General features: G+C 38.9%; 1 protein-coding gene across 3 annotated transcripts in view; it reads right to left on the reverse strand.

Annotated features, from left to right (window-relative positions):
• Positions 1 to 12703, reverse strand: part of LOC132192621 (muscle-specific protein 300 kDa) — a 66882-nt gene that overhangs the window by 7364 nt on the left and 46815 nt on the right. For all 3 annotated transcript variants that reach the window (XM_059612681.1, XM_059612672.1, XM_059612663.1), the window contains 29 exons: positions 12503 to 12667; positions 12287 to 12447; positions 12071 to 12233; positions 11491 to 11979; positions 11169 to 11324; positions 10960 to 11112; positions 10506 to 10673; positions 10291 to 10444; positions 9970 to 10145; positions 9782 to 9913; positions 8873 to 9349; positions 7948 to 8325; positions 7745 to 7893; positions 7120 to 7483; positions 6345 to 6692; positions 6029 to 6295; positions 5796 to 5973; positions 5287 to 5582; positions 5076 to 5228; positions 4860 to 5021; positions 4480 to 4806; positions 3980 to 4300; positions 3741 to 3920; positions 3362 to 3520; positions 2624 to 3076; positions 1435 to 2253; positions 951 to 1074; positions 704 to 900; positions 305 to 640 (listed from right to left, as the gene is read on the reverse strand). In XM_059612681.1, the coding sequence (XP_059468664.1) occupies positions 305 to 640; positions 704 to 900; positions 951 to 1074; positions 1435 to 2253; positions 2624 to 3076; positions 3362 to 3520; positions 3741 to 3920; positions 3980 to 4300; positions 4480 to 4806; positions 4860 to 5021; positions 5076 to 5228; positions 5287 to 5582; positions 5796 to 5973; positions 6029 to 6295; positions 6345 to 6692; positions 7120 to 7483; positions 7745 to 7893; positions 7948 to 8325; positions 8873 to 9349; positions 9782 to 9913; positions 9970 to 10145; positions 10291 to 10444; positions 10506 to 10673; positions 10960 to 11112; positions 11169 to 11324; positions 11491 to 11979; positions 12071 to 12233; positions 12287 to 12447; positions 12503 to 12667 (7605 nt within the window). The remainder of the gene's footprint in view (positions 1 to 304; positions 641 to 703; positions 901 to 950; positions 1075 to 1434; positions 2254 to 2623; positions 3077 to 3361; positions 3521 to 3740; positions 3921 to 3979; positions 4301 to 4479; positions 4807 to 4859; positions 5022 to 5075; positions 5229 to 5286; positions 5583 to 5795; positions 5974 to 6028; positions 6296 to 6344; positions 6693 to 7119; positions 7484 to 7744; positions 7894 to 7947; positions 8326 to 8872; positions 9350 to 9781; positions 9914 to 9969; positions 10146 to 10290; positions 10445 to 10505; positions 10674 to 10959; positions 11113 to 11168; positions 11325 to 11490; positions 11980 to 12070; positions 12234 to 12286; positions 12448 to 12502; positions 12668 to 12703) is intronic.

Genomic DNA, 12703 nt, shown 5'->3' on the forward strand with positions numbered 1-12703 from the left:
AAATTTATGAAAATCGCATAATTAAAATAATCTCAATAAATAAATTTTAAAAAATAATAAAAATTGAAAACAAATGTTAAATTTGTTAATTAATTATTATTTTTTTTAACTAATTATAAAATCGACAAAAATATTTTTCAATTATTCCATGCCAAAGATTAGCAGAAATCTAATTTTAAAAATTATCTACAAGTTCATCTATTTTTTTTTTCATTTTAATAAATTTTATTTTAATGTAAAATTATTGTTCTACATGCAATAGCAAGGGAAACTTATGAACAATTAATTATTGCTTTTTATTTACCTCGTATGAACTGAGTACTCCTTGCACGTCCTCAACTTTGCTGCCAATCGGCTTGTTGAGCTCCATGATTTCCTGGCGGATTGTGGTCATGAAATTGATGGTCTCCTGCAGTTGCTCGGCAGCCTGTTGACTCGCGCCGATCGCCTTCTTCAGGGACTCCAATCGCTCCCTAATGATGGCGGACATGCTATAGTGCTCTTTCTTCAGACTGCTGAGCTGTTCGGTGAGGGACACGCGGTCTGCCTCACTCACGCTCGGCAAAATCGATGAGCCCAGGGTGAAAACCCTTTCCACCAACTTGCCGTTCTCGACAGCTTCTCCCTCAAGTTTGACGTACTGAAATAATTTTTTATTTTAATTTTACAAATATTTATAAATATTTTTTTTATTTAAAATTACTTTTTCAAGATGGTCTTGCATCAGGTCAATGTTGGTTGTGTGAATGTCAGCGGAAACAGACACGGCCGCCTGCTTAAGCCAGTGCCAGCAGTTTTCCAAGTCGGTTTCAAACTCCTTGCGTCCGACGTTCAATTCTCCCAGACATTCAATTTTGGCCGCCAGTTTTTTAGTCAAGATGATGTACCTTTCACTCAGATCTATATAAAAATTATTTATTATTTAAATTAATTATAAACAAAAAAGTTACCATCCATGATTTCTTGCAGTTTCGCTTTGTTTTCATCATCACATTCTTTGGCCAGGTTGTTGCTCTGTCTCTGAATGTCTGCCAGGGTGGTGCCGTTGTAATTTTTAACGGCAGTCTCCAAATTCTATCAGAAATTAAGGTTAAACATTTGAAATACATAGAATAATTTTGCAGTTCAGGAGTTGAACCGGACTTCATTGAAAGTCTTATGTTATTAGCTTCAAATATCTTTTTTATAAAAAAAGGCAATTTTTTAAGTTTTTTTTAAAATTGCAGAATTAAATAAAATGAAGGGTTCATTAAATTTCAGATTTTAACTAGAATCATAATTGAAAAAAAACCTTGGAAAACTTGAAAGTTCATCCACCACTGTTAATTGTTCAAATGTGAAATAATCTTTTCCAGGGCAACTGATACAATCTTAAATTTGCTAAATTTAATCATTTCAATTCCTCGTTTGTTATTGTTTATTTTTATAATATACCTTGTAGGTTTGCAGATCTTTTTCAATGCAGGCAGTGTTGAGAGGCGTCCATCCGCCAGGCTTGATTTCGTTGTCTTTGGTCTTGATCCAGGCCAACGCCTTGTCAACGTCCGCCTCGAATTTGCGCCTTTGCTCAATAGCGGCGGCCAGTTTGGTCATTTCGCGTCGCAAAAGGGCGCACAACTCGTCGTGGTCCAGAGCCAGTGAGCGCAGATTTCCCTCCAGAAGGGAGTGCTCGCTCGGCTCCAGTTCAGCCTGCATTGAGCCGACGCGTTTCTCCAAAGTCTCGAGCAGGATTTCCTTTCCCTCGGCCTCTTTCAGCAGAGACTTCAGGTCTTGCAATTTCTCCTCGACCGATTTACTTTCAAAGCCGAGTGGGGTCTGTTTCTCGACGCCCTTGACCTTCTCCTTGGCCCATTTGCGCGCCAGTTCAATTTCCTCGATGGCCGTGTCGTAACCAGTTTTTGTCATTTCCAAAATCTGCGCCTTCCGCTGGATTTTCTTTCCAATGTCGCCATGGCGGCGTTCGATGGCTTTGAGCTGCTCCTCGACCTGCTGGGTCTCAAGGTTGCTGACCTGGTCAATGACGGCGCTACCTTTGGCCTTCAGCTCGTCCAACTTGTACTTGTTGGCGTCAAAGTCACGCAGAATATCGCCAACGGAGGAAAGTTTCTGGTAGCACAACAGGCCGCTGCCTTTGTCCAGCACCTCCATGCTTTTGCACACCTGGTCCATCCACGTTTGCGCCTCCTGGACGGCGCTTCTGTAGTCCTCGATTACATTTTGCGACGCCTGTTTCTTTGCTATCAAATTGTGAACCTGAGAAGAGAAAAGAAAGGAATTTAATGCTTAAGTAAAAATATGTACAAAACAATGATTGAAAATAAGCCTGTTAAAAAGAAATATAGTTGGCAACATCTTGAATAAAAATTTTAGAAATGGAGAACCTAAATTTGTTGAAATTGTTGAAGATTAAAAAGTGATAAAGCAAAGAAAGATGATGTAAATGTAGAGTGGAATCTTCTCTAAAATTAAAAATGAAACATTCAATAATTGATAACTCATTAAATTCGCGTAAAAATGCTTATTATCAATTTTATTTTATTAGAAAACAAGAAAATTTGGAATATGTAAGAAAATAACTAGAAAATACGATAAAACATAAATAATTGAGTTTAAATGAGCTTACATCCAACTCAAGTTGGCTCAGTTCATTTTGCAGCGCCTCGTCAGGCTCAGTTTTTAATTCTGCCAACTGCCTTCTGCGAACGTCCACGTTTTGCAGCAAATCTTCGGCTTGGGCGAATTCCTGTCTCGCCGCCTCGCTCCTCAGTTTTGAAGGTCTGGCGTTCCACTCGGTCACAAAGGCGCGCTGTTCCTGCGCCCAAATCTTCATCAGGCCTTGCTGGCGCGACCATTCCTCCAGTTCGCCAACCGCTGAGTTGAGCGAGGACAGTTTGTTCTGCACCTGGTCGATCAGGTCCTCCATTTTGGCCCTGACCTCCAGTTCGCGGTCTGGAATGGGTGTCGGCGTCACATCCTGGGGGCTGCTTGGCCTGGAAATACACGCGGCGGCCGCTTCGCACGCCTGTACCGCAATCGCCAGACGCGACTTCTCCGTCTGCAGTTTGTTGTGCAATGACTTGAAGGTGAAGGAATTTACAATTAATTAATCAATATAATTTGAAAATATGAAAACAAACGTTTAAACTGATAAGTGGAATATTCAAAATGTCTTAAAACTCTTATAAATAAATAACTACTTCATTAAATAAGTAACTTTTGACTAAACATACTAATTTAATTATTTTCCGTTTCGAGTGGTTTATTTGGGGTTTAAATTCTCAAGAAACAACTTCATATTCAATAAAAAACCATTGAAGATAATTTTATCTTAAAAAAGAAAAAAGGAAACTTTTGTACTTACTCGAACTCTTTCAACTTGATGCTGTGAGTCTGCCAAGCTAGCTGCGTGAGTGTCAACCTCGGTAGTGATTTGCGGCTCCAAAACGTCCAAATTTCGCATAATGCTTTCAACTGTATCTTCGTACTCTTGGAATTTTGAAAGCGACTCCAGCAGGCGATTCTTCATTAAAATTATGATATTAATATCCAGAAATAATTTCTTTTTATAAAAAGCTCTAAGATTATGAATGGATTTTTTCATAATTTATGTGACATGGTGAGACTAGCTTGCAGTTTTTCTTTTTAATTTTACCTGCTCACCAAGTTGATTGAACTAACAAGTTTGCATGGAAATTTTTAGTAAAATAGAGAATTAAAAGAACAAAATTAATTTTGCTTACCTTTATCTGGATTGCGGTGTTCAAAAGTGAGTTGTAACTGTCCTGCACATTTTGCAGTTGTTTCTCAATGGCAGCCTGCAGACTGGGCACACTGACCACATATCGCTCGATTTGCGTGTAGCCCTTGGACTTGACATCGTCCAACACAGCCTGGTACCTCTGAATCTCAGACAGCAAATTCTAAAAAAAAAATTATTAAATTTGAAAGAAAGAATAAAAAAAATCATTTTAATTTCAACCTCATGATCGGTGATTTGATCCTGTGTCTGTGTCCGGTTGGTGATGTAAAGAGAGTTGTGCGCCATCAGTTGGAATGAGATCTGCAGAAGCCACTTCTCAGCCTCTTGCAGGGACTGGTGGTACTGCGAGTAATCCTGCATCTCGTCCTGCAGACTGGTCATCCTGGCGTTGCATTTGATGAAGAGGTGATCGTAGCGAGACTGGACGTTCTTCATCTCGTCCAGCAGCAGCTGGTTGCCGGCCCAGGTGGACAATTCCGTCGCCTCAGTCAGCAGATGGTCCAACTCTGTCCTTCGCCTCTTTACCTCGTCTTGCAAGTGCTAAAAAATAATTTTTGTTTTTAATAAAATTCTAATAGGCAAATTTAATGTTTCATTTTTAGGCAATATATTGGCTCTTTTTTATGAGCTTTTTAGTTTCTTTTTTCAATTTAAATGAAATTAAAAAAAAAATAGGTGTAATAAATTAATAAAATAACTATTTTCGTAAGCAATCTCACTTTGTATCGTTCAATCAGCTTCTTCATTTCTCCAAGTTCAGCCTTGGTTTCTGGAACTTCTCGCAGGTTTTCCTCCATCTCACCGATCCAAACAATGAACCGAGATTTTGAATCGTTGAAATCCTCCCAGCGATTGGTGTACGACTTCAGATTGGACATGACATTATTGAGGTCCATGCTGAGTTGTTCCCAGCTCTTCTGCAAGTAGCCCATGGTCTCCCTCAGGATCTCTTGCTGCTCCTCGGGAGTATTGCTGATGGCCTTGGAGAAAATGACCTGGACTGCACTCATCATGTGCTGACCCTCCGTCATTCTGTTTGCAACCAACTGAAAAAATTCAATTTTAATTTGAACTCAAAATATGAAAATAAGTATATTACTCTGATAGTTTCAAGTTTGTCCTTGGTGGCAGCCTCGTCGCCAACACCTTCGCAGGACTGGACAGTGCCCTGAGCTCTCTTCAGCCAAACATCAAACTCCTCTTTGGCGTTTATGAATTCAGTGTGATCTGACAAATTCTTTTGCACTTTGGAAACCAAACCCTGTAAATTTTTTGTCATTAAATTATATTATATTTTTTTATTAATTAAATTAACCTGAAGAAGGGTGACAATATTGGTATAGGTTCCTTGGAGGTGGACGGTTTGATCCCTGATTCTTTCACAAGCACTCAGCTCGACCAAAAGTTCGCACCTGTCATTCAGCTCCTCCATCTGCATCTTGTGCTGGTTAGCCTCTTTCAACAGGGCCTGAGTTTTCCCAAATAATTAAAAGTTAATTTAATTTCATATTATTATTTTAAATTACATGACACTTCTGGAGGTCCTCCGGAGTGACCTTTTCGTCCTCATTGTCAACGTGAATTCTGGTTTGGAAATCATCGAGCCAGCTCTTCATTGAGTCGTAGCTAGAGTGGAAGTCATCCCACGCAGTGATGCACTTGGTGATCACCTTCTGCGTGTCCTTGAACATGCCTTTCAACGACTCCAGGTCGGATTTGAGCGCCGAAATTTCCTGATTGAGCATGTCCTGGCCCTCCTGACCGGTTACACTGCTCTTCAGGTCATTGTACAACTCTACAGCCTTCTGCACCAATGCCTCACCTGCAAAAAATGTAAAAATTTCATGAATTTTAAAAACTAGAAATTAATTTTTTAAACGACCAAAACAAACTATCGAAAAATAATCAATTTATCACCTGAAAATTGGATCATAAGAACAAGGAAAATATTAAATTAGGAAAAAGAAACCTTTTTTTAAGTATGAAATGAAATTAATAGACAAAATTTTTTTTAGATAAAATAGTCTCTACTTGCCTTCAGGCATGATGGCAGAAACGCCCTTCATGACAGTGTCCTTTTCAAGGATTTTCTCCTTTTCGCCATGGGTATCGTTGCAATGCTGCACATCGATGCGCTTTTTCCGCATCCAGTCAAACGCGTCATTATAACTACGCCTGTACAAGTCGTGTTTGTTCACAATGTCCTCGAGATCCTAAATAAAATGCATTATTATTTTTATTGAAGATGACATTTTTTACAATATTTACCGTAATGTTCTTCTTAATTTTCTCCTTGAGATCCTCAAACTTGGACAGACTAGCTTCGAATTCAGTCGTCGGCTGCGTGTTGTTCTCCTGTAACTTAGCTTTGGCGCGGTCGATCATTTCGTCATGCGACGCCACGTCCTTGTTGATGATTCGCACTTTTTCCAAAGCGGCCCTTTTTTCGCTAAAGTCTCCAGTCTGGACGCTGCTCTCGATCTGCTGCATTTTTTGCTCCACCTCCTCAATCCATTCATTCAACATTTTCAAATCCTAAAAAAAATTATGAACTCAAATTTTATTTTAAAATAAATTTGTATACTTTGTTTGAGTCTTCGAGCTGGGAAATCTTGGCGGTCAGTTTAGTCCTGAGATCTTGGACGATGGCCATCAACTTTTCAAACTCAGCCTTCAGGTTCTCAGTGTCCTCCTGAATTTTGGCGGCGCCAACCTGCTCGGTGTTCAGAATCACCTTTTCCTTGAGCTCAATGGCGTAACGCAGTTTATTTTGACCCTGTTCGAGGGACTGTCTGATGGTTTTGACCATTTGCAACTTGTTGTTCGCGTCGGAGAGAGAAGTCGGGCTTTCCTGGCATTCCTTCACCTTTTCTTTGGTGCGGTCTATCCAGTCTTCCAGTTCTTGGTACAAAGTGTAGTGCTGCTGGTGCTCCTAAAATGTTATTTTAGATGAAAAATTACTATTGTATCTAATATTGATAGATTCAAAGAGGTAATTTTTAATTCAAAACAAAAAGAAAATATATGTTTAAAGAGCAAAATTAACGCAAAAATACAAAACCAAAGTTTCCTCAGTACTTAAAACTTAAAATACAAAAAGTGAGGAACAAAATATAGCGCTTGCTTGATTTTTGGTAAAATACTTGTCTAAAATTAATTGATTCTTTCAATACGTCTGTCTGCCCATTTTCACAATACTTTTCCAAAAAAGCAAGCACAAAATGAAGCGCTTGCTAGCTATCAGAATGATAGTTGACAAATTTATTAAAAAAGTTCAAAAGCACTCAATTATGGGTCAATCAAAAAATCTTTTGAATAATCAAAATCAATATTTGACAAAACAGAAAATTTGAATTTACCTGGTAGTGAAGTTCCAGCCTTCTCATGACTTCCTTGGCCAGCGAGAGAAGAGCATTGTACTTGGTGGTCATTTGGGTCACAGCGTTGGAAATCCTCGAGTCAGCACAGGTTTCCAACAGGCTTTGCGCTTTCATATTGAGTCTGTCGAGCTCCTTCTGCCAGTCAAAGACGGTCTGAAGGTGCATCTGGAACTGCTCAAGAATGGTTTTCTTCTCCTCAAGAGTGTTGAAGAGTTTATTGAAGCCCTGCACATGGCCCTCGGTCTGGCTCAGCCAATCCGTGGCCTCCTGGTACTGGTCTTCGTATTCAGTCCATTTGACAATTCCCTCCTCGAGCAGGAATTTGGTGTGCGTGAGAGAATCACTAGAATAGAAAATTACAATTTAAAATGATATAATGAAAATCATATTTTATAGCTGAACGTTAAAAAAATATTAAACTACGTGGAAGGAAGCCATTTTTTTTTTAAATTTTAATTTATTGAAATTTAATTTCCTTAAAATAATTTATAATCTTTTTTCAAAGATTTATCAAATCTCCAATTTTAGAATTTTGATTTCTGAGTAAGTGCTGTCGGATTTGCCAGACACTGTAATACATTTATTCTAAGCGTTAATTGCTTACACATAATTGTCGAATTCCTCCTGCAGAAGTGCAACTTCCTCTTCAATCACTTCCTTGTCCTCTTTGTCTGCAACCTGGTAGGCAACTTCTCCCTGCTCCAGTGCCTTTTCAAGCTTTTTCTGGCCTTCCGGCTGCTCACTTTGCAGAACCTGGATTCATTTCAATTAATTTTTACCGTAATTAAATTTCTTTAACTGCCATACTTTGAGTTGTGAAACTTTGCTGCTGAGCGAGTCCTTGTCTCCTGTGGGTTCCGAGCACTTGCTCAGCCTCTCCTTTGCGGCTCTGATCCACTGAACAAAATCGTTTCCGGAGTCGATGAACGCCTGGTGTTGCTCCACAGTTTCCTTCTGTTTGGCGTAGAGTTCTTTGGCCTGTTTGGTCAGGGTTTCGTATTTGCTAGCGATTTCTGCGGCCGGCTGCTGCAGGTCGGATGCCTTCGAAGCGACAGACTGGATCATGGGCTCGAAGGACACAATGTCCTGAACAATGCTGTTGGTCTGGCGCAGCGTTGCTTTGCGCTCGCCCATGCTCAAAGAACTCATTCCTGAGGTTGTCACCGTTTTCCTCGTCTTTGGAAGCTACAACATAAGTAAAAATAGCAATAAGAAAAGGCCAATCATTCAGCAAGAAATATATTTTTGAGTCGTTTCCAAATTCATTGCTTTATTTTTATCTTCTGAATTTTTTTTATTAAAAACTCATAAAATGTGTCATATTGTATTATTTGTGGAATAAAGTAAATTTTTTATCAAACTATTCAAACAATGATTAATTTAATCAACTTCATCATTTTTAGTACCACATTTAGTGTTTGATCATTTTAGCCTCTAATAATTATCCTGAAATTCACAAAACGACAATTATTTTGTTTAAATTACTTTGCATGTTAATAACACATACTAAAGAATGTTATTAATATGTTGTTGAGGTTAAAAATTAAAATTTTCATAAATGGCTTTTCAATGACTAAATAAAATTATTATTTGATTTTAAAGCTAAATAATTACAAAAATATTAAAGTTGCGTTTAAAATGTTAAAATAATAATAGAAATAATAATAAAGTTAATTACCTTTTAATTCACATCAATGTATTTAAATTTTAAGCATTTTGTGGTTAAACTCACCCTTTGCTCACAAACTTGCTGCAATTTGGCCTCCCTCTCGGAGATCCACTGCTGCAAGTTGGTGTAAGACGAGTTGTAGTCGGCCCATTGCAGCAGACTGGTCTCCAGATTGACCTTGGTGGTGGACAACTTCTTGACCAGTCTGTCCCAGTCGGCCTGCAGGTCTCTGAGCTGGTTGTTGATGGCGTCCCTGCCGTCAGACCGCGTGTTCCTCAAGGTCTTCTCGCCCCAGCCGACAGTGGAGTGGACCAAGTTCTGCGCCATTTCTCGCTGCTTCATCAAGTCCTGGACTTGGTTGAGGCGCGACTGCAGCACCTCGCGGCTGCTGCTCGACGCGCCTGAGCTGCTGTCCCAAATTATTTGCTTTGCGTTCTCAATCCACTTCTGCGCCTTCGCATGATTCGTCTCGTACTGCTCGTGCTGATCCAAGTTGGTTTCTACCTTTTTCATCACGTCCTTGGCCATGTTGACCAGAACCTGAATTACGTTACAGAAAATAATTTAATTTGCTTTTTTTATTCATCGAAGATGAAAAAAATTTAAAAAAGAATTCAATTGTTATCAAAAATTGTACTCATAGTAGATAAAAAAAAAAAAAACTAATAAGCATTCGATTCATTCAATAAAAATCAGCCAACAAGTTTTTTTCTCTCTCAAAATTAGAATTTAACTGTTCAATTTCTTTTATTCAAAAATTTTGAGGTAGAACAATTTTTTGACATTTCCAAAGTAAAAACTGGTTATAACAATTTCTTGATCAAATTTAGGGAATCAAAACAGTAAAAATATGACAAGAGGATATCATGAATATTTGATGCGCTTTCAATTTTAGTATAATTAATGGACAAAAAGGAATTTAAAATTGATTATTATAATTTTTTTATTGACGGTTTTAAATTTTTTTCCTACCTGATATCTGGAATTCAGGTGCTTCATTTGCGTCTGAATGTAGGTGTCAAGGTGCGATGCCATCAAAGAACCATACGCTTGATTGAAACGATCAATCTGCTCTTGACCTTTCTCAAGCTTTTGCAACAGTTCCTGCCGAAACATAATTTTAATAAAAGCTTCCGAATTTTTACTCTGAAAATACTAACCGTAACTTCATTGACCTGCTTGCGCTTCTCCTGCACATTGGAGAGAAGCGCGGTCTTTTGTGCCTTGATGTGAATCTCAATCTGTTGCAACCAGTCTGAAAGTCGTTCGTATTCCTCCTTGTAATCTCGCCACTGTCCGACAGTGCTTTCAAGCTGGTGCTTTTGTTGCCGTATGTCTGACAAAAAAAAAATCATTAATAATAAAAAATAATTTCATTTAAAAAATTGCAATGATGAACTTGTAATTCCACAGTATTTTTATATATGAATTAATTCTTTTTTAAATTTCAATAAAGAAGATTTTGCAAATTTGAAACTTACCTCTAAAGAGCGACTCAAATCCTTCCCTCAGAGCCCTGATTTCGTTTCTGATTTGGTCCTGGCCCTGTTTGGACGTGCTGGCAATCGCCACCTCGCCGGTGTGCGTGAGATGTTCAACCAGCAGCTCGCCCTGCGCCTGCTTGTTCAGCAGAGACTGTCGAGAAAATTAAAAACTTAAGTATATACCACGTGGGAATAACTGGGTATCCGCTTACCTCCAGAGGCGCGACGGCGTTTTCAATCGCGAGCTTGTCACTGAGTGACTGTTGCTTGATGCAAGGCACCTTTTCGCGAGCGCGGCTCAACCAACCGATGAGGTCGTCGTGCGCCTCTTTGTACAGTCGGTGGTCGCGATATTGGTCTTCTCGCTCCGCAAGTAATTTCTGTGCACACAAAATAATGTATTTAATTTCAAATTTTTGTCCATTTTTTGCTGCTTGTTAAAATATGACGCCCAAAATAATTACATAACAACTATTAATTTTATTAAATTTATATTTTTTGAGGGAAGAATGAATAAATAGAAGATTAAATTATTAACATTTTGCATATTTTATGCTTTTATAATTAAAATTAAAAAAAAATAATGTATAACAAATCTAATTTTTAGTGAAAAAAAATGACTAGCATTTATTTTTGCAAATTTTAAATTATGAGGAATTTGCTCACCTTGACCTTCTCGGCCATACTGTCGAATCTTTGAAGGGTCGTCTGAGCTTTCAAGGCCGCCTGGCTCTGCTGGCCGCTGGCCATCATTTCTTGAGCCTTTGCTCTGTGTCCGTCAACCTCAATTTTCTCACAACGCACTTTTTCTTCCAAAGTCTTTTTTCAAGAACATTTTAAAACTAGATGTAGGTTAATTTAAAAAATATAAATACCCTGAGGCGTTCTAGTTGTGCCCTCTTTTCGGACATTGTGGTCTGGAACTCGGACAGCTCATTGAAGGAAGTTTCGATTGGATCGAGAACTTTGTCCAACTGAGCAATCTGCTCCAAAAATCCAGACCAACGGTGGATTGAGTCGTCCAGTTGGTTCTGAAATAATTTCAAAGTATAATTTTAATTTTTCCACTTTTGTTGTATGATTTAAACCAGAATTAATGAAATAATTACAACTTCTATGTTGGAGTTTCTCAAAGGATTTTTCTTTTATGAATTTTGTATTAATTAAAATTGATTTTTTTCTTCTTAAAAAACTTACCTTTGTGTCAATCATTCTTGAGGCAAGACTGCTCCACTCCTCTTGCAGTTTGTTGACAGCCTGGTTGATTTGCGCGTGGCCACTGGTGGCGGTGTTGGCCAAAACGTTTTGCGCCAGCTCGACTGTGCACTGCACCTTGGCGAATCCCTCCTCCTTGCACAAAATCAGCCCCTGAATGATTTCCAGTTTTTGCTCGAGATCCTTCTGGGACTTTGTGCTGGAGTCGGAGCAGTAGTCCAGTTTCCGCTTCACCTCTTCCAGCCACTTGAGGCACTCGCTGTTGTTGCTGTCAAAGTTCTGGTGGCTGGTCACGTAGCCGTGCCAGCGACTGGTCAGGTCCTTGGCCTTGTGGGACACCTGCTGGTATTTCAGACCCAGCTCGGAAATCTGCGAACTCCTCGCGCTCAACGAACCCTTGTAGAGTTGCTGCGCTCGCTCGGTCACAGCATCCATTTCTAGTTCCTTGGCTCGAACTTCAGCTTGTAGACACTTTAGAAAAAAATAATTTGATTCAAAAATAGTTTGTAGTGAGATAAATAAAACAAATTTTTGGTTAATTAATTTAAAAAAATCAATATACCTTGAGAGCTTCCAATTGGTCGATTTTCTCCTGCAAATTTGCTTTTAAGTCAACGGAGTGCAGTTTTGAGTCAGTCAGTCTAATCCAAGCAAGACACTCGTCCTTCATTTTTTCATATTCATTCCACTGGCCCAGTTTTGACTCCAGTGATTCAATTGTAGACCTTAAAAAATTTTGTAATTATATTTATCTTTAAATATTTCTATAGTTCCTTACTTTGCAGTGCTGATTAATCCTTCCCATTCCTGCTGGGAGGCCAAAATTTGCGAGCGAATGTTAACTTGGCCACTTTCGACGGTGCTCGGCACCACTTTTTCGCCCAAATTTCGAATCGCGTGGATTCTGTACTCCTCCTCGGGCAGTGACAGCAGTAAATTCTATATAAAATACCAGTTTTCAAAGAAATATTGAAACACATTAATTGAAATTTACCTTTAGACGCTCAATATTGCTGTGGAGGGAAATTCTTTCCAGGTCGCTGTCGCCCCAAAGCATCATTGTGCTGTTGGTGGCTTCGAGCCACTCTTGAGTTTCCATCACAGCTTTGCTGTACTGCTGATGGTCACTTACAATGGCCTCATAAGACTCCACATAAGTCTAGAAATGACATTTTATTTAATTGTAAATTAAAAT

The sequence above is a fragment of the Neocloeon triangulifer genome, unplaced genomic scaffold (genome assembly GCF_031216515.1).
Source record: "Neocloeon triangulifer isolate White Clay Creek 2 clone unplaced genomic scaffold, ASM3121651v1 ptg000001l, whole genome shotgun sequence".
NCBI classification, from domain to species: domain Eukaryota; kingdom Metazoa; phylum Arthropoda; class Insecta; order Ephemeroptera; family Baetidae; genus Neocloeon; species Neocloeon triangulifer.